Below are 20032 nucleotides of genomic sequence, written 5' to 3' on the forward strand. Positions count from 1 at the left end.
AGACAGAATCTGAAGCAGGCTCCAGGCTCTGAGCTGTCAGCACAGAGCCCAATGCGGGGCTGGAACTCACAAACCATGAGATCATGACCTGAGCCGAAGTCAGATGCTTAACCGACTAAGCCACCCAGGTGCCCCAGAATGGGGAAGATTTCTTAAACAAGACACAGAACACACTAATCATAGAAGAAAGCATTGATAAATTAGGCTCCATTGAACTTTTGAATTTTTCTCTGTAAAGACACACCATTAAGAGAGTGAAAAGACAAGCCATAGAGTGGGTGAAAATATTTGCAACATGTAAAACTGACAGGGTTCATCTTGAGAATTTGTAAGAATGCCCAGAGATCGAGAAATGTCAAAAAGGACAACCCAATAGAAATTGGGCAACAGGTACTTTATTAAAAAAAAGATATCCAGGTGGAGAACACAACATGAAAAGTTGTTCAGTGTCATTAAGTGAGGAAAACACAAATTTATAATAAAAAATGCAATGAGGGGCACCTGGGTGGCTCAGTCTGTTGGGCGGCCGACTTGGGCTCAGGTCATGGTCTCACAGCTTATGAGTTCCAGCCCCACATTGGGATCTGTGCTGACAGCTCAGAGCCTGGCGCCTGCTTCAGATTCTGTGTCTCTGTCTCTCTCTCTCTCCTTCCCCCACTTGTGCTTTCTCTCTGTCAAAAATAAACACTAAAAAAAATTTTTTTTTAATGCAGTGAGGGGGTCACTTGGGTGGCTCAGTCGGTTAAGCGTCCAACTTCAGCTCAAGTCCTCTCACAGCCCCGCGTCGAGCTCTGTGCCGACAGCTCAGAGCCTGGAGTTGCTTCGGATTCTGAGTCTCCCTCTCTCTCTGACCCTCCCCCGCTTACGCTCTGTCTCTGTTTCTGTCTCTCTCAAAAATAGATAAACATTAAAAAAAAAAAACAATTTTTTTAATGCAATAAGAAACCAGTAGGTGAGAAATACCTACTAGAATGGTGAACCTTTAAAAAACTGACAGTCTCAGGTGCTGACAAGGGTAGGATGAGGAGAACTGGCAAATGGCATATAGGAGGGTAAATTCATTCTACCACTTTCCAACTGACCTTGTCTACCATGAACAAACATACCTATTCCTGTGACCCATCAATTTGACACCTAGCCACATTCCCAACAGAAATGTGTGTGATTAGGTGTGTGGGATTGTGTGTACAAAAGGCAAGTAAAACAATGTTTATGGAAACATTATTCATAATTGTCAAAAACTAAAAACAATGAAGATGTCTATCAACAGAAGAGTTAATCCTGTATTCATACAGTCGAATACTATACAACAACGAAGATGAACATTCATAGACGTAACATTGAACTAAAGAAGACGACAAAGGGGGCGCCTGGGTGGTTCAGTTGGTTAAGCGTCCGACTTCGGCTCAGGTCATGATCTCACAGTTCGTGAGTTCGAGCCCCGCGTCGGGCTCTGTGCTGACGGCTCGGAGCCTGGAGCCTGTTTCAGATGCTGTGTCTCCCTTTCTCTCTGCCCCGCCCCCCCGCCCCCGCTCATGCTCTGTCTCTCTCTGTCTCAAAAATAAATAAACATTAAAAAAAATTAAAAAAAAAAAAGACAACAAAGAATCCATACTGTGTGATTCCACTTATGCATTATTGAAAAAACAGACAAATCTGTGGTGTTAAGTTTTATTTTGGGGGCAGAGGGTGGGGGTACTGACTGGGAGTGAGCATAAAGGACTCTGGGGTGCTGGTATGTGCCATCTTTTTTACTTTGGTAATGGTTACCTAGGTGTGTTCACTTTGTGAAAATTCATCTAGACTGTATTCTTACCCTGGTACACTTTTCTGTCATGCATTGTACTTTAAAGTTGATTAATTTGATTTGCAGCTAGTGTAGTGATGTTTGATATATTGCATGGCATTATGGATTGAATTGTGTCTCCCCCTCAAATTCATGTGTTGAAGCCCTAACTCGCAATATGATGGTATTTAGAGATGGGGCCTGTGGGAGGTAATTAAGTTAGATGAGGTCATGAGGGTGGGACTGCATGATGGGATTAGTATCCTTTTTTTTTTTTTTAATGTTTATTTTTGAAACGGAGAGATCCTGAGTGGGGGAGGGGCAGAGAGAGAGGGAAACACAGAATCCGAAGCAGGCTCCAGGCTCTGAGCTGTCAGCACAGAGCCCGACACGGGGCTCAAACTCACAAACCATGAAATTGTGACCTGAGCCAAAGTTGGACGCTTAACCGACTGAGCCACTCAGGCACCCCGGGATTAGTATCCTTATAAGAAGAGGAAGGGGCGCCAGGGTGGCTCAGTTGGTTAAGCGTCCTTATGTCAGTTAAGCATCCTAAGTCCTAAGTGTCTGACTCTTGATTCCAGCTCAGGTCATGATCTCACAGTTCATGGGATCCAACCCTGTGTCAGGCTCTGTGCTGATAGCATGGAGTCCGCTTGGGATTCTGTCTCTCCCTCTCTGCCCCTCCCCTGCTTATGAGCACACACACACTCCCTCTCTCAAAATAAATAAAACATTTAAAAAAAAAAAAGAGGAAGAGACCAATGCACACATTCTGTGTCTTTCCCACAAGCGCATCAAGGAGAGGTCATGTGAGCACACAGCAGAGAATAGTCTCCTGTGAGCCATGAGAAAAGCCCTCAGAAAGAAACCTATCTTGCCAGCACCTTGATCTTGGATTTGTAGCCTCAAGAACTATGGAAAATAATGGGCGCCTGGGTGGCTCAGTCAGTTAAGTGTCCAACTTCAGCTCAGGTCATGATCTCACAGTTGGTGGGTTCGAGCCCACATCGGGCTCTGTGCTGATAGCTCAGAGCCTGGAGCCTGCTTCAGATTCTGTGTCTCCCTCTCTCTCTGCCCCTCCACTGCTCACACTCTGTCTCTCTCTGTCTCTCTCTCTCAAAAATAAATAAACGTTAAAAAAAGATTTAAAAAAAATAAAAAGAACTATGAGAAATCTGTTTTTTAAGCTACCCAGCCCATGGTATAGGCATGTTTTGTTTTATTGCACTTTATTATACTTCACAGATAATGCTTGTTTTTGTGTTTTGTTTTGTTTTTACAAAGTAAAGGTTTGTGGCAACCTGCAGTTCTCGTCTATTGGGGCCATTTTTCCAAAAGCATTTGCTCATTTATGCCTCCGTGTCACATTTAGGTAATTCTCATAATATTTTAAACTTTTTCATGATTATTATATTTGTTATGGTTGTCAGTGATCTTATATGTTCTATTGTATATGTGGGTGCCATGAACCTCACCCACATAAGACCGCAACCTTAAACAATAAATGTTGTGCATGTTCTGACTGTTCCACCAACCAGTCGTTCCCCCGTCTGTCTCCCTCTCTCTCCTCAGGCCTCCCTATTCCCTGAGACACAGCAATATTGAAGTTAAGCCAGTTGATAACCTTATAATGGCCTCTAAGTGTTCAAGTGAAAGGAATAGTCACACATCCCTGACTTTAAATAAAAAACTAGAAATGATTAATCTTATTAAGCAAGGCATGTCAAAAGCCAAGATAGACCAAAAGCTTCAAACAGCCAAGTCACGAATGTGAAGGAAAAGTTCTTGAAGGATATGAAAAGTGCTACTCCAGTGAACACATGAATGATAAGAAAGTGAAACAGCCTTATCACTGATTTGGAGAAAGTTAGAGTGGTCTGGATACAAGATCAGACCATCCCACAACATTCCCTTAAACCAAAGTCTAATCCAGAGCAAGGCCCTAACTCTCTTCAAGTCCATGAGGCTGCAGAAGAAAAGTCTGAAGCTAGCAGGGGTGGTTCATGAGGTTAAAGGAAAGAAGCCGTCTCCATAACATCAAAGTGCAAGCAGCAAGGTGAAACAGCAAGTTATCCAGAAGATCTAGCTAAGATCATTAATGAAAGTGGCTACACTAAACAAGAAGTTTTCAATGTAGACAAACAGCCTTCTATTGGAAGAAGATTCTCTCGAGGACTTCATAGCTAGAGAGGAGAAGTTAATGCCTGGCTTCAAAGCTTCAAAAGACAGGCTGACTCTCTTGTAAGAGACTAATGCAGCTAGTGGTTTTAAGTTGAAGCCAGTGCTCACCAGTCCAAAAATCCTAAGACCCTTAAGAATTATGCTAAATCTACTCTGCCTGTTTACAGTACGGTTTACTGAATATTTTAAACCCATTGTTGACACCTGCTGCTCAGAAAGATTCCTTTCAAAATGTTACTGCTTATTGACAATGTACCTGGTCACCCAAGAGCTCTGATGGAGATGTACAAGATTAGTGTTTTCTTATCTAATACCACATCCATTCTGCAGTCTTGGGTCAAGGAGTAATTTAGACTTTCAAGTCTTACTATGTAAGAAATATTTGTAAGGCTATCATTGCTATAGAGAGTGATGCCTCTGGTGGATTTGGGCAAAGTAAATTGCAAACCTTCTGGAAATGATTCATTCTAGATGCCATAAGAACAGTCATGATTCATAGGAAGAGGTTAAAATATCATAACTCTTTAAAATAGTCTGGAAGAAGTTGATTCCAACCCTCACAGATGAGTTTAAGGGGTTCAGGACTTCAGTGGAGGAATTAACTGCAGATGTCGTACAAATAGCAAGAGAACCAGAATTAGAAGTGGAGCTTGAAGTGTGACAAATTGCTGCCAATCTTAAAAACTTGAAAGGATGAGGGCTGTCTGGGGGTTCAGTCGGTTAAGCATCTGACTTTTGATTTTGGCTCAGGTCATGATTTCACAGTCATGACATCAAGCCCTGCATCGAGCTCTACTCTGGGTATGGAGGCTGCTTAAGCTTCTCTCTCTCCGTCCCTCTCTGCCCCACTCACCTGCTCTCTCATTCTCTCAAAAAAAAAAAAAAAAAAAAAAGAAAGAAAGAAAAAGAAAAAAAAATTTTAAAGGATGAGAAGTGCTTTCTTATTGAAGAGCAAGGAAAGTAGTTTCTTGGGATAGAATCTACTCCTGGTGAAGATGATGTGAAGATTTTTGAAATGACAACAAAGGACTTAGACTATTACATGAATTTAATATCAGCTAAGCAGTGGTAGGGTTTGAGATGACTGACTCCAATTTTGTAAGAAGTTCTGTGAATAAGATGCTATCAAACAGCATCACATGCTGCAGAGAAATAGTCCGTGAAAGGAAGGGTCAGCTGATGCGGCCAACTTCATTGTTGTCTTATTTATAAAAATGGCCACAGCCACCCCAGCCTTCAGCAACCACCACCCTGATCAGTCAGCAGCCAGCAACATTAAGGCAAGACCCGCCCCCCCCCCAGCAAAACAATGGACTTGCTGAAAGCTCAGATGATAGTTACCAGTTTTTAGCAGTAAATTATTTTTTAACCAAAGTATGGACATTGTTTTTTTCAGACACAATGCTGTTGCACATTTAATAGACTACAGTACAGTGCAAACATAACCTTTATATGCCTTGGGAAACCAAAAACCCATTGGACTCACTTTATTGCCATATTCACTGTATTGCAGTGGTCTGGAATGGAACCTGCAATATCTCTTTGTATGCCCATATTTTGTTATAGAAGCCCAGGCCAACTAAAGCACATATAAATGTGCATTAGCATCAACTACCTCATTTTCTGAGAATCCAGCCTGCACTGGCCCTGGGCTGGTCACTGGGATATGGAGACAAGACTTCATCTGTGCACCTCAGTGACTCAAGAGAACTAAGTCATCAGTGTGGTAAAAATACATGAAGTGTTGTGCGGGTGAAGAGGAGGGGCTGAGACATGGTACGTTTCCTCAGGCAGCAATGACACATTTACTCCTCTTTTATACTTTAAAGCGCCCCTCCGTCTTGGGTGCTCCATCTGGAGCAGTGACCTACTGAACTTTCAGAAACCAGAGTGTGCTGCTTTTCATGATCTTGAGGAACAGCCAAAACTGGAATAGCAAAAACTGTCAACTCTGAAGTGGAACAAAGGCTGGTGTTGTGTATCCACACTTAGTGGGCTCTGCATTGTTAGGAGGACATAGAAAGCACTTGTGCTCAGAAAAGAAACCAATTGAAAAGCAGAAAATATCCTTCCCTCCCACCGTCCCAGTTGCGCGCAGTTTTTGCCGCATAGACTTGGTCTCAATGCATCAGCAGTTTCTGATTCTTTTTATATTTTATCATCTCTGTGGACTTCTGAACACTGAAACATTTACTTGGGGCAGGGCAGTTTTCTTGTCTTTAGCAACTGTTCCAGACTCAACTTGGTATACTCTCAGTTCCCCAAGTAAAAGGGTTTTTAAAGAACAGCCCTAACCCCCCAACCCTGTATTCTCAAAAGGCATAATCACTTGCATAGAATATTACTGGGAGATTTTAGTGATACTTTTTATTCTTTGTTTCTTTCTTTTCTTTCTTGCTTCTTCGGTAGCATCTATAATGAGAAGGGCTTTTAGCATGTTTTCCAGCTTCCCGATGCCTCACTCCTTTGTCCTTTTGGAAGGTTAACAGCGATAGCAGCGTGGACCTTCAGTTTTACTTTACTTGTACTTTCTTTAAAAGAAAAAAAAAAAGGTTTTGCAAATAAAAAGGTGAGGGGTGCCTGGGTGGCTTAGTCGGTTGGGCATCCAAGTCTTGATTTTGGCTCAGGTCATGATCCCACAGTCATGGGATCAAGCCTGGCATCGGGCTCCATGCTGAATATGGAGCCTGCTTGAGATTCTCTCTCTCCTCCCTGCCCCCCTCCCCCACTTGTGTGCTGGCTTGCTTTCTCTGTCAAATATCAATCAATCAATCAATTATTAAAAATAAAAATTAAAAACAAGTAAAAAACTAGTTTATTGAGATATAACTCACATACCATACAAGTCATCCATGTTCTGAAATCAATTTTAGAACATTTTCAGCACCCCAGACATAAATCTTGCATCCCTTGCCTGTCACCCCCCAACTTCCCTTCTCTCTCCCAGCCCTAATCTGCTTTATAACACTCTGGATTTGCCTGTTCTGGACATTTCATGCAAATGGAACCACACAGGATGTGGTTTTATAAGTCAGGCTTCTTTCATTTTATGTATTATGTTCAAGGTCCATGCATGTTGTAGCATGAGTCAGTACTTCATTTTTATAGCTGAATAATACTCCATTATATGGATATACCACATTTTGTTTGTCCTTTCAACAACTGATGGCCATTGGGTTGTTTCCACTTTTTAGCTATCGTGAAAAATATTGCTGGATTATTATTAATGGAGAAGATTTTGTGTGGACATATGTATTCATTTCTCTCTCATTTATACCTAGAAATGGAATGTCTGGGCCATATGGTACCTCTGTGTTTAACCATTTGGGGAACTGCCAGGCTATTTCCCAAAGCCCTTTTCCTTGTATGATCAGTAAGCAAGGAAATATTTTATTGTTCTTTTAACTTTTATAGGATTTTACAAACTTTGCTACTGACCACCTTTGCCATTTGTCTGTTAAAATGCTTCCATAAAAAAGCAGGAGGTATGATCACTGTGCTTACACCTCCTTCTCTGTGCATATTTCTCATCCTCTGCAAGGTCTTAATCTCCTCAGGTCCTTAGGAACATAGACATTGGTTATTTATGGACCAAACAGCTTCTCAGATACTTCTGGTTATAAGGGAAAATTCTTTTGCTGATCTTTACCTGAGATCCCACTTACATATTAAACCATTGAGAGTTTGGTTAGAATGTCACAAGTTTTGGTTGCTTGAGCTGATGATGTCTCGTCGATCATGCTCATGTCATGGCCATGTTGGCAGCAAAGTGGTGCCAAATCAGGAACATTGAAAAGCTCTTGGACTTTCAGTATCACCCTTTCTGATACAAACAAAGGATTTTTAATGTTTGCAGAGGCCTCCACCACCTTCTATGGAGCTCAGGGCTGTTGGTGCCAAATACACTATTATTGGCTAAATTGACCCCCTAAAATTCATAGGTTGAAGTCTTAACTACCTCAGAATGTGGCTGTATTTGGAGATAAGGCCTTTAAGCAGATAATTAAGGCTAAATGAAGTCGTTGGGGGTGGATCCTAATCCAATAGGACTGGTATCCTTATGAGGAGAGATGGTTAGGACATAGACCAGAAACCATGTGGCAACACAGAAGATGGCCATGCACAAACCGAGGAGAGTGGTTCAGAAGAAACCAACCCTACCGACACCTTGATCTTGGACTTTGAGCCTCCAGATAGCCTTTATTTTGTGAGAAAATAAGTGTCTGTGGTTTAAGCCCCCCAGCCTGTGGTATTTGTTATGGCAGCCCAAGCTAGTTCATGCACCCTGATGCTTCTTTGCCCTGACACCCTGCCTGCCCTCCTGTTCTGTGGGTCTTATGGACAAACTGCCCCCCTATCCAAGACTGTATCTTCTGCTTGGGTCATGCATCCTTCTGGCTCTCTTTACCCTGGGCCCCTCTCTGGTCCTTTTTGTTTCCCCAAGCCCAAAGGTGCCTCCTAGGTACAAAACACATCTTGGCCCAAGAATCACCCCAGAGGGAGAGCATATACCATCAGGACTCCTAAGAGCCTTGGCCACACCCGATCACACTCCTTTGCAAGGGGAAGTTCAGTGATTCCTTGGCAGGAGCACCTTAGGAAGCCTCATGGAACTGGGAAGGCCAACAAGGGACACTTCATAACACAAAGATGGCTTTGGTCATCCCAAGAGCATTTTCATTCATTTAACAGAATTTGCATCTTGTGCATCCCTCCAGATGGTATCTAATGTGGAAATAATTTTATATGTTGAAAAGTTGGTCTCAACTTCCACTTTTGCTAAGTGGAAGCTGGGGATAAGTTAGGTTTATCAAGCTGTAATTTCATTACAGTAAAATTCACTCTCTGTAGATGTGCAGTTCAGTGAGCTCTGACAAATGTATTTAGTTTGAGTAACAACTACCATGATTAAGATAAAGGATATTTTCATCACCTTCTGAAGAGTCCTGGTACACCTTTGTCCAGCAGTGGCTTCTGAGCAGAGGAAGTTACACAATTGAGTTGATGCCCTAGGTCTAAGAAGGTTGAATCAGAAGGGATGTTCAGGAAGGACTGGAAGGAAAAGAGGGTGTAGAAGGAAAAGAAACTGGTTGTTTTTGAAGGCAGAAAAAAAAAAACAAAAAATTCCACTGGTGAACGGAAGGATGGGCGGTCATGGGCAACACCTCTCTAAAGGTCCAAAGGAGGGCAAGGTGTCAGAACCAGGGCAGAGGATAATTCTTAGTATCTTCCTTTTCCTACTGGGCCCCTACGAACATCTGATGCTGCCTTTCAGTACTTAGGCACAAATTTAGAATAGTTCATTATTTAACAATTGTGCAAAAATTGCACCCATAAATCCTTAATGTGGTTATTTCATGTATAAGTACTTTTTTTTATTCCAGGATTTCTACCAAGTTATGCTGTCCTCTACTTATTTCACGTAATTTCACGTGTATTTCCCCACCCCACCCCCGAATAATTTGTATATTTATTTGTCCTTTCTTGTGGTAAGATATGCATAGCATAAAACTTGCAGTTTTAATCATTTTGAAATTCTGGGGCATTTAGTAAATTCACAGTGTTGTGCAATCATTGGCACTGTTGAGTTCCAGAGTGTTTTCCCATCATCCAAAAAGGAGAGACCTTGTACCCATTGAGCAGTCACGCCCCATTTCTCCGCCCTTCCCTCTTCCACCCCAGCACCCAGCACCCAGCGCCTGGAAACCACTAATCTACTTTCTGTCTCTATGGATTTGCCTATTCTGGCATTTCATGTAAAGAGAATCGTCCATACAATAGGAGACCTTTGTGTCTGGCTTCTTTCACTAAGCATAATGATTATGAGGTTTATCCATTGTTATAGCATATAACAGTGCTTCATTCCTTTTTGTGACTCAATAATCCATTGTATGGCTGTCCTGTATTTTGTTTATCCACTCAGTAGTTGATGGACATTTGTACTGTTTCCACCTTTCGCCTGTGTGAGTAGTGCCACTGTGAACATTCATGTGGAAGGATTTGTCTCAGTACCTGTTGTCATTTCTACCTTGAGTAGAATTACTGGGTCAAATGGTAATTCTATGTCTAACTTACTGGGTAACTACTAGACTCTTTTCCACAAGGGCTGCACCATTTTACATTCACACATGCAGTGGATGAGGGTTCCAGTTTCTCCAGTCCTCACCAACACTAGTTATTGATTGAATGGTTGGTTGGTTGGCTGCCATCCTACTGGGTGTGAAGTGGTGTCTCATTATGTTTTTGATTTGCACTTCCCTAATAAAGTGGTTAATGACATTGAACATCTTTTCATGTGCTTTTTGGCCATTTGTATAGATTCTTCTGAAAATGCCTATTCAAATCTCTTGCTTACTTTTTAACTGGATTTTTTGTCTTTTTATTGTTAAGTTGTAAGAGTTCTTCATATGTTCCGGATACTAAACCCTTATCAGACTTATATGATTTGCAAATATTTTGTCCCACTCTGTAGGTTGTCTTTTCATTTTCTTAGTAGTAGCCTTTGAAGGGAAAATTTTTAACTTCTGATGAAATCCAATATATCTTGTTGTTGTTGTTGTTGTTGTTGCTGCTGCCTGTGTTGGTATCATATCTAGGAAACCATGTTGGCCAACCTGGAGTCATAAAGATTTACCCCTGCCTTTTCTTCTCAGAGTTGTATAGTTTTAATACTTATATTTAGATTTTCCATTTATTTTGAGTTAATTGTTGTGTGGTATCTGGTGAGACAAGGGTCTGGTATCATTCCTTTGCATATGGATGTCCAGTTGTTTTAGCACCATTTGTTGAAGAGAGTCTAAAATCTTTAAAAGATCTTGCATCTTTGTTGAAAATCAATTGATCATAGATGTATATATTTATTTCTGGAGTCTCAGTTCTAGTCCATTGATATATATGTCTACCCTTTTGCTGGTACCACACTGTTTTGATTACTGTGCCTTTTGAGGTTTTTTGTTCATTTCAAGTTTTTATTTAAATTCCAGTTAGTTAACATATAGTGTAATATTAGTTTCAGGAATAGAATTTAGTGATTCATCACTTACGTACAACACCCACTGCTCATCCCAGCAAGTGCCCTCCATAGTACCAATCACCCATGCAGCCCAACCCCAACCCACCTCCTCTCCAGCAACCCTCAGTTTGTTCTCTACAGTTAAGAGTCTCTTTTATGGTTTGCCTGTTTCTCCCACCACCCTTTGTAGTAAGTTTAGAAATCAGAAAATTTGAGTCTTCCAACTTTGTTTTTCTTTTTCAAAATTTCTTCAAGGTCCCATGTGTTTTTATATGCATTTTAGAATTGCTTTTTCCATTTCTGCCCCAAAAGGCCTTTGGGATTTTGATAGGGATGCATTGATTCTGTAGACCACTTCAAGGAGTTTACCATCTTAAATGATATTAAGCCTTCCAGTCCACAAATACAAGATGTCTTTCTATTAAGGTACGTCTTCTTTAATTTTTTTCAACAATGTTCTGTCATTTTCAGAGTTTAAATTTTCCTAAATTTATTCCTAAGTATATTATTTGTCCATTTCACCTAGGTACCTAATTTGTGCAGTTGTTCATGGTATTCTCCCTTTTAATCATTTTTATTTCTGAGGTTGATAGTAATGTCTTTCATTTCTGATTTTAGTAATATGAGTTTCTCTCTCTTTTTTTTTTTTTTTTTGGTCAGTCTGGTTTGGTTTGTCAATTTTGTTGGTCTTTCCAAAGAACCAACTTTTGGCTTTGTTGATTATCTCTATTGTTTGTTTGTTTGTTTTTTTTCTGTTCTCTACTTTTGCTTCCCCACCAATCTTCATTGTTTCCTGCCTTCTGCAAGCCTTGAGTTTAGTTTGCTTTTCTTTTTCTAGTTCCTTACAGTATAAAGTTAAGTTACCAATTTAACAACTTCTTTTTTTTTTAATAATGTTTATTTATTTTTGAGAGAGAAAAAGACAGAGCATGAGTGGGTAAGAGCCAGAGAGAGAGGGAGACACAGAATCCAAAGCAGGTTCTAGGTTCTGAGCTCTGAATTGTCAGCACAGACCCCAACCTAGGGCTTGAACTCGTGAACTGTGAGATCATGACCTGAGCCACCCAGGCATCCCTTAACAATCTTCTTTTTTAATGCAGGTGTTTACAGCTATACATTTTCCTGGGAGCACTGCTTTCACTGCATCCCATACATTTTGGTATGTTGTGTTTGTTTCGCTTACCTCTAAGTATTTTTTAATTTCTCATATGATTTCTTCTTGGATCCATTGGTTACTTAAGTGTTGTTTTATTTCTACATATTTGTGAAATTCCCACTTTTGTTTTTTACATCTAGTTTCTATTGTGATCAGGAAAGATGCTTTTTAGGATTTCAGTCTTTTTAAATTTATTGAGACCTGTTTTGTGGCCTAACATGATCAATGCTGAAGAAAATTCCATGTGTACTTGCAAAGAATGTGTATTCTGCTATTGCAGAGTGAAGAGTTCTGTAGATGTCTGTTATTTCTACTTGGTTCATGGTGTTGTTCAGGTCTTATATTTTCTTTTGAACTTCTATCTAGTTACATTATTGAAAAGAGGATATTGAATCCTTCAGCTATCATTTTGTAACTATTTCTCCCTTCAGCTTTGCCAATTTGCTTCCATATTTTGGAGCTCTGTTTTTAGTTGCATGTATGTTTATAATTGTTATGTCTTTTCTTTTTAATGTTTATTTATTTTTGAGAGAGCACATGAGAGTCAGGTGGGCAGAGAGAGGTGGGGGACAGAAGATCCAAAGTCGGCACTGACAGCAGCAAGCCCGACATGGGGCTCAAACTCCCAAACTGTGAGATCATGACCTGAGTCATGGATGCTTAACTGACTGAGCTGCCCAGGCACCCCTAATTGTTATGTCTTCTTGATGAATGACCCTTACATCAATATATAAAGGCTTTCTTTGTCTCAGTAATTTTTGACTTAAAGTCTATTTTGTCTGGTTAATACCAGACAAATACTAATGTATAGCTACTTCAGCTGTCTTTGGGTCTCTATTTGCATGGGGTATCTCTTCCTTTCACCTTCAACCTATGTGGTTATAGTGAGTCTTTAGCAGATAGCAGATAGTTGGATGTTTTTTAAATTTACTTTGGTAATATCTGCCTTTTGATTTGAGAGCTCACTCCATTTACAATTAAGCTAGTTATTGATATGAAAGGATTTCTGCCATTATGCTATTTTGTTTCCTGTGTACCTTACATCTTTTTTGTTCCTCAATTCCTCCATTACTGCCTTCTTTTATGTTTAATTGGCTGTTTTGTAGTGTACCATTTTGGCTCTTTGCTCATTTCTGTTTCCAATTATTTTATTAGTGGCTACCTTGGAAAGTATAATTTATATCTTAAATTTGTAACAGACTAGTTTGAATTAATACCAGTTTAGCTTCAGGGGCGCCTGGGTGGCCTAGTCGGTTAAGCGTCCAACTCTTGATCTTGGCTCAGGTCATGATCTCACAGTTTGTGAGTTCGAGCCTTACATCAGGCTCTGTGCTGACAGCACAGCGCCTGCTGGGATTCTGTCTCTCCCTCTCTCTGCCCTTTCCCCACTTACTCTCTCTCTCTCTCTCAAAATAAATAAATAAACTTTAAAAAAATTACCAATTTAGCTTCAATATATACAAAAACTCTGCTCCTATACAATTCCATCCCTCCCCTTTATGTTTTTATTGTAACAAATTACATCTTTGAACCATTGTGTGTTGATTAACATAGATGTGTAATTGTTGTTTTATGCATTTGTCTTTTAAATCAATATGGAAAGGAGAAGAATTACAAACCAAAAATACAGTAATACTTGCATTTTTACTTACCTATAAATATCACATAGTTCACAGTCTAGTTCAGATTAATACCAACTTAATTTCAATAAGATACAAAACTTCACAACTATATAGCTCTATTCCCACCCCCTCCTTTGTGCTGTTATTGTCATGTAAATTATATCTTTAGACATTGTTTTCCCATAAAGACAGATTTGTAATTATTGCTTTATGCAGTTGTATTTTAAATAAGATAGGAGAAAAAGAGTTACAAATAAAAACTACATTTATACTGTCTTTTATGTATACCCATGTTCTTATCTTTATCACTGTTCTTTTTTTTCATGTGGATTCAAGTTACTCTCTAATATCCTTCCTTTCACTTTACCCCGATGGATATACTTTAGTATTTCTGATAGAACAAATTTGTTAGAAAGAAATTTTCTCAGTTTTTGTTTATCTGGGAATATCTTCATTTCTCCTTTTTTGAAGGATAGTTTTGTGGGAGACAGCATTCTTGGTCCATAGTCTTTTCTGTCTTTACTTTGGATATTTCATCTCACTGTCTGCTGATCTCCATGGTTTTTGATAAGAAATCACCTGTTAATCTTATTGAGACTCCCTTGTAGGTGATGAAGCATTGTCTCTTCCTGCTTTTTAGATTCTCTCCCTGGTGTTTAAAAGTTTCATTATGACGTATCTAGGTGTAGATCTCTTTGAATTTATCCTACTTGGAATTTGTTGAGCTTCTTGGAAGTGCAATATTCTTTCTGTCCCCCTCTACCCCACCCACCCCACCCCTGCCATCTCTGTCTCTACTCCTTGGACTCCTATTATGCATATATTGATATAATTAATGGTGTCCCACTGGTCTCTGAGGCCCTGTTCATCTTATTCTTTTTTTCATTTTGTTCCTCAGAACTGATCATCTCAATTGACCCAAATAAAAGTTCACTGATTCTTCTGCTAGCTCACATCTGGTGTTGAAGCTTCTACTTAGTTTTTCATTTCAATTTTTATAGTTTTTGACTCCAGAACATCTGTCTACTTCCTTTTTAGAATTTCTTTATCTTTATTCATATCCTCTATTTGGTGAGACCTTATTCTCCCCTGGTTTCTTTAGTTCTTTGTCATGGTTTCCTTCAGTTCTTAGAGCATATTTGGCAGTTGATTTAAAGTTTTTGTCTAATAAGTCCAGTGCCTGGGCTTTCTTAGGGACGGTTTCTTTCCTTTCTTTTTTTTTGTCTTTGAATGGGCCATACTTTGTTATTTCTTTGTATTCCTTGTAATTTTTGTTGAAAATTGTCCACTTTGACTATTATAATGCAGTAACTCTGTGAATAGGATTACCCCCCACCTGAATTTGCTGTTGCTGGTTGCTGTGAGTTGTAGTTGTTTGTTTAGTGATTTTTCTAAGCTATTTTTGTAAAGACATTATTATTTTGTTGTGTGTAGTCACTGAAGTCCCAGTTCCTTTAACTTGGTGGTTAACTGGTAAGTTGTTAGAAAGTCCCTTAAATGCTGCCGCCGCCACCACCACAATAAAGCTCTTCTGGTCTTTAGAGATTGGTTCTGTGTTGGAGTACTCCTTCAAAGCTTAGGCAGACCTTATGCAACTCTGCCCAAGCCTTCACTTTCTGCTTATGTGGAGCCTAATGATCAGCCAGAGGTAAAAACTTACGGTCTTCTCAGGTCTTTCCTAAGCACGCGTTAACCCTGGGCAATCATGTGGCCTTCTGGACTCTCGGGTTTACGTGGGAGCTTTTTAAAACTTTTACTCCAACATGTATCTCCTTCCTCAGCCTCTTCCTTTTCAGACTTTGCAGACTGCCTGCTGCTTGCCCTACCTGTTATCCCTTGCCCCAGGTGGTTGTGGTGGTCCCCTTGTTTTTAAATACTTTCAACTGCCCCGGAGGCCACTCCAGCCCTGAGAAAGTTCCAAGTGGGATAAAACAAAGGTAAGACCCAGAGTTGATGAGTTGATCCCCCGGGGGAGCCGGGAGCCACCAGGAGACAGGTCAAAACACACCACCACAATTCTTTGAGAATAAAGTTTATCTTGCCCCCGTGGCACCAGCAAGCCACACCGGGAACACAGCCTCCACAGCTGCCTCTTAGCTGGGGGTGGGGGATGATAGGCGGGTAAGTTCAAAAGCCCAAACATAATTTTACTGAAATTTAGCAGCTTCTTTCTTCATTAAGCCTTCATTCCCTGGTTGTTATCAGTTTCTTGTTAGATTCCAGAGTTCTGTAAGTATTGGTTCTGACAGATTTTGTCCGCTTAATTATTGCTTTCGTGGAGGAACAAGTTTCTGGGGTTCCCTTCTCCCAGGTGAACATTTTTGTAGTTATTTTTTTTAATGTTTATTTATTAATTTTGAGAGAGAGAGAGAGAGAGCGGGGGAGGGACAAAGGGAGAGAGGGAGAGAGAGAATCTAAGCAGGCTCTCCGCTGTCAGCACAGAGCCCCATGCGGAGCTCCATCTCATGAATGGTGAGATCATGACCTGAGCCGAAATCAAGAATCAGACGCTTAACCAACTGAGCCACCCAGGCACATCTTGCAGTTATTTTTGTGTTGATAAATTGCTCTCTAGAAAGAATAAATCATTTTACAGTATTAACAGCAATATATTTCTTCATAGCCTTGTCAACATTTGTTATTATGAATTTTTAATTTTTTATGATTTCATTGTCATTGAAGAATACTTCAGAGTCATATTGATTTGAGTGTCTTCCACTGTTGTTGAGTTTGAATCCTTGTTGAGTTAGTGTTTGTGTTTTTTGTAAATGGTTGTTTCGTTTGGTCATTAGCTCATTCAGATATTCGCCTTTCATCTGCATTTCAGTTGATCTGATCCTGAGTCTGATATGATGAGAGGTGTCTGTGTGTGTGAGGCATGGCCCATCTTAGCTGAGGACGGGCAGCTCCTAACACTGGAGGGGGCTTGTTGTACCACCTCTGGGTATCTTTAACTCATTCATTCAACAGAAACGCACCAAGCCCTACTGTGTGCCAGGTCTGTGCTGGTTCTGGGAAAATGGCGGGGACTAAATAGCCCTGCTCTGTCCCTTGGGAACAAACAACCTTTATGGGGGTGACACCAAACAAGCAAGACATGCAGAGTGTCTTCTCAGTACACAACTTTCCTGTGGACCTATGCTAGTTTTGATTTTATGCAGGTTTTAAAAAAATGTCGATGTCCTTACACTTGCCTATCACATCCTTGAAATGAGAGGTCACATGGAGCCCCTTTCACCTCAGCAACTTGATCTTCATGGTGCACAAGCTTGGTCCTTGGGGTAGAACTGGAGGGGGATTTCCCTTCTGGGCACCAGTGGGCCCTGCCCTCCTCTCTAGGGAATCTAGGGCTTCAGAGCATTTAGCTTTCTTCTGGAGGCTCACCTCACCTGACAAGCCGTTCTTTCTAGGACAGAACGTCCAGCAGTTTGCAGATGGCCAGGCCCCAGAAGACTCTGCTAGCCCTTCCTCAGAGAGAAGGTAGGCACTCTTACCTGTACAGGTAGAGCCATTCTGAGGCTTAGGGCCACAAGGAAGTGGACAACCCATGGTTGAGGTGTTCCCCTTGCATCCTGCCCACAGCAATCTTGAGTTGTCCCCTCTCCTCACCCAGCATGGCACGGTGGCTGGGATGGTGGTGGGCAGGTGGTGGAATACCATGATATTCTGTCCCCTCCACAGGGGTCCAGGCAGCCGCTGTGGCACCCACCCTGTTGCCTAACTTGAAGAGGAGCTGCTTCGACCATGCTCTGCACCAGGGGCTCCTCCACCCCACCCGGCGGCGCTGCAGTCCCACCTCAGCTCCAAATCCCAAATTGTCAAAGAAGCGCAAAGTGCATGCAGCCGGGGACATGTTCCCCACTGATTGGAGCCCACCACCCATAGAGTTCCTGAACTTGAGGGTACCACAGGCCAGCAAGGGGGCCCCAGCACAGAGGTGGGTAGGCCCAGGGGGCCCTCAGGGCCTGAGGACATGGGCTCCCCAGCTGCCTGAGGAGTTAGGCCAGGAGCCCCAGGACTTGGACCCCCAGGGGAGCCTGACCTCACTGGAGGAGCTGTTCTGGAATATGGCAGGCCCAAGCCAGAAGGCTACAGCTCCAGTGGTGGACACCCACACCTTGGTAAGCCAATAGCCACCCCTTGGCCTCCTCTCCTTGCTACCTCAGTCACCTCCAGACCACCCCCTTTTTGGCCATTCTCCCTTGGCCATATCCCAACTGCCCTCTGTCGGCCACCGCCCCCTAACCACCCCTCCTCAACTGCATACCCCCAACCTCTCCCCATCTATGAACCCTTGTGGCTAGGATGCATCTCTCCCCTTATATCTGCTGCTAGTCCCTGCTAACAGATGGCTTGGGGTGGTGCCAAATTGGATCCCACTTCTGTGTGGGAGCCTTCAAGGCTTTTGAGGCTAAGGTTGGGGTTATCCACTTGGGGAAAAGAGGGACCTCGGTGCCTGGGTCTAGGCTAGGCCAGGCACAAAGACTTGGGCTAACTCTAGTCAGTGGATTGACATGCCTAAATGGAAACTTTAGTGATGAGCTTTAAGCTAGGTGAGAATATATAGCTGTTTATAGGTAGACTGTGGGGACACGGATCCAGGAAGTTTATTCTGAGAATAGGACTTAATTATTGTAATAGCCCAAGATTGTCAGTAATCTAAATGCCCACCACTAGGGAATTAATATATTATGTTCTAGTCCTACATTAGAAAGGTTTGTGGTGGCTTTTTAAATTTTTTTTTTAACGTTCATTTATTTTTTTTGAGACAGAGAGAGACAGAGCATGAACGGGGGAGGGTCAGAGAGAGAGGGAGGCACAGAATCCGAAACAGGCTCCAGGCTCTGAGCTGTTGGCACAGAGCCCAACGCAGGGCTCGAACTCACAGACCGTGAGATCATGACCTGAGCCTAAGTTGGACACTCAACCAACTGAGCCACCAGGGGCCCCGAAAGGTTTTTTTTTTTTTTTTTTTTTTAACTTATCTCTTTAGTATTGATATGGAATGCTCTCAAGACATACTATTAATTAGGCAAACCATAAGAGACTCTTAAATACCGAGAACAAACTGAGGGTTGCTGGAGGGGAGGTGGATGGAGGGATGGGCCAAATGGGTGATAGGCATTAAGGAGGGCAGTTGGTGGGATGAGCACTGGGTGTTATATGTAAGTGATGAATCACTGGGTTCTACTTGTGACACCAATGCTACACTGTATGTTAACTTGAATTTAAATAATTTAAAAAATGAAAGACATCCTACTCATTGAACAGAGCAAAGTATAAAATAGGGTTCATAGTTTGCTGCCATTTGTGTTACGGGTGGTGGCAGAAGGGAGTCTATAATGTACTACTGTTTGCTTGTCTGTGGATAAAATGTCTCTGAAAGCACACCAAGGAGCAAACACCTGTGGTCACCTGTGGGGAGGGATCTGGCTGGCTGGGGATGCAGGTGAGGCAAGACATCTTACTATATGCCTTTATACCTCTTGATTTTTTAATCGTTTGAATGGGTTGCCTATTCAGAAAAATAAAATAAATAAAGGGCTTAATTTAGATTAACTTTTATTCTTTTTCCCTGTCTTTCTGTTTGTCTCCCATTCTCACCTCCTGTTTCTCTAGTTCACCTCTGGAGCCTCGGAGAGCTATGCCAATAGCTTAGATTACTTACTACAGGAGAAGCGGTAAGCATGGAAAAGGGTCCATCTTGGGATGTTCATTCTATGGGGTTGGCAGCAATTTGCGGGGGGGGGTGGTTGTCCTCTAAGACTCCTAGCAAACTCGCCTCAGGATCAAGCAGCCTGCTGCACTCCTACACAGCGTGTCTCCTGGAGCGTCCTGTGTGCTCTGATCAATAGTGAGCATGTGGTATGGCAGCCGAGTCGCAGGGGGGCATCTTGAAGGCAGAGAGCCCCAGACCTCTGCCACATCCAGAGCCCTTGTTCAGGGTTACTGTGGGTGGGATGCAAGGAGAATCCCTTGCTCTCTTCTGCCCAATTCATGCCCGTGTGGCAGCCTCTCAGCTCCCACTCAAGTGTTCTGTGGGCGAGAAGGGGAAAAGGCAGGCAGCTTTGACGGAGATGTATAGCCTAACTATTGCCACGATGGTGATGCAGGCAAGTAAAGCTCATCGAGGCACCTGGCACTGGGAGGTTCTCACTCGGCTAGGTCCTGTGCCAGGTGCCAGATAGGTGGAAGTGATTGTACAGGAGCCTCTCACCTGGAGATCTAACTGAATGATTCCACTATCTCCCATGCTGGAAAGTTGCTGTGGA

General features: G+C 41.9%; 1 protein-coding gene across 5 annotated transcripts in view; it reads left to right on the forward strand.

Moving 5' to 3' along the window:
- Nucleotides 1-20032, forward strand: part of FAM178B (family with sequence similarity 178 member B) — a 113625-nt gene that overhangs the window by 5612 nt on the left and 87981 nt on the right. For 4 of the 5 annotated variants that reach the window (XM_049651405.1, XM_049651406.1, XM_049651408.1 and 1 more), the window contains exons 2-4: nucleotides 17171-17240; nucleotides 17442-17881; nucleotides 19380-19441. In XM_049651405.1, the coding sequence (XP_049507362.1) occupies nucleotides 17171-17240; nucleotides 17442-17881; nucleotides 19380-19441 (572 nt within the window). The remainder of the gene's footprint in view (nucleotides 1-17170; nucleotides 17241-17441; nucleotides 17882-19379; nucleotides 19442-20032) is intronic. The other variant, XM_049651407.1, reaches the window with a different exon arrangement.

Source organism: Panthera uncia (genome assembly GCF_023721935.1).
Source record: "Panthera uncia isolate 11264 chromosome A3 unlocalized genomic scaffold, Puncia_PCG_1.0 HiC_scaffold_11, whole genome shotgun sequence".
NCBI classification, from domain to species: Eukaryota; Metazoa; Chordata; class Mammalia; order Carnivora; family Felidae; genus Panthera; species Panthera uncia.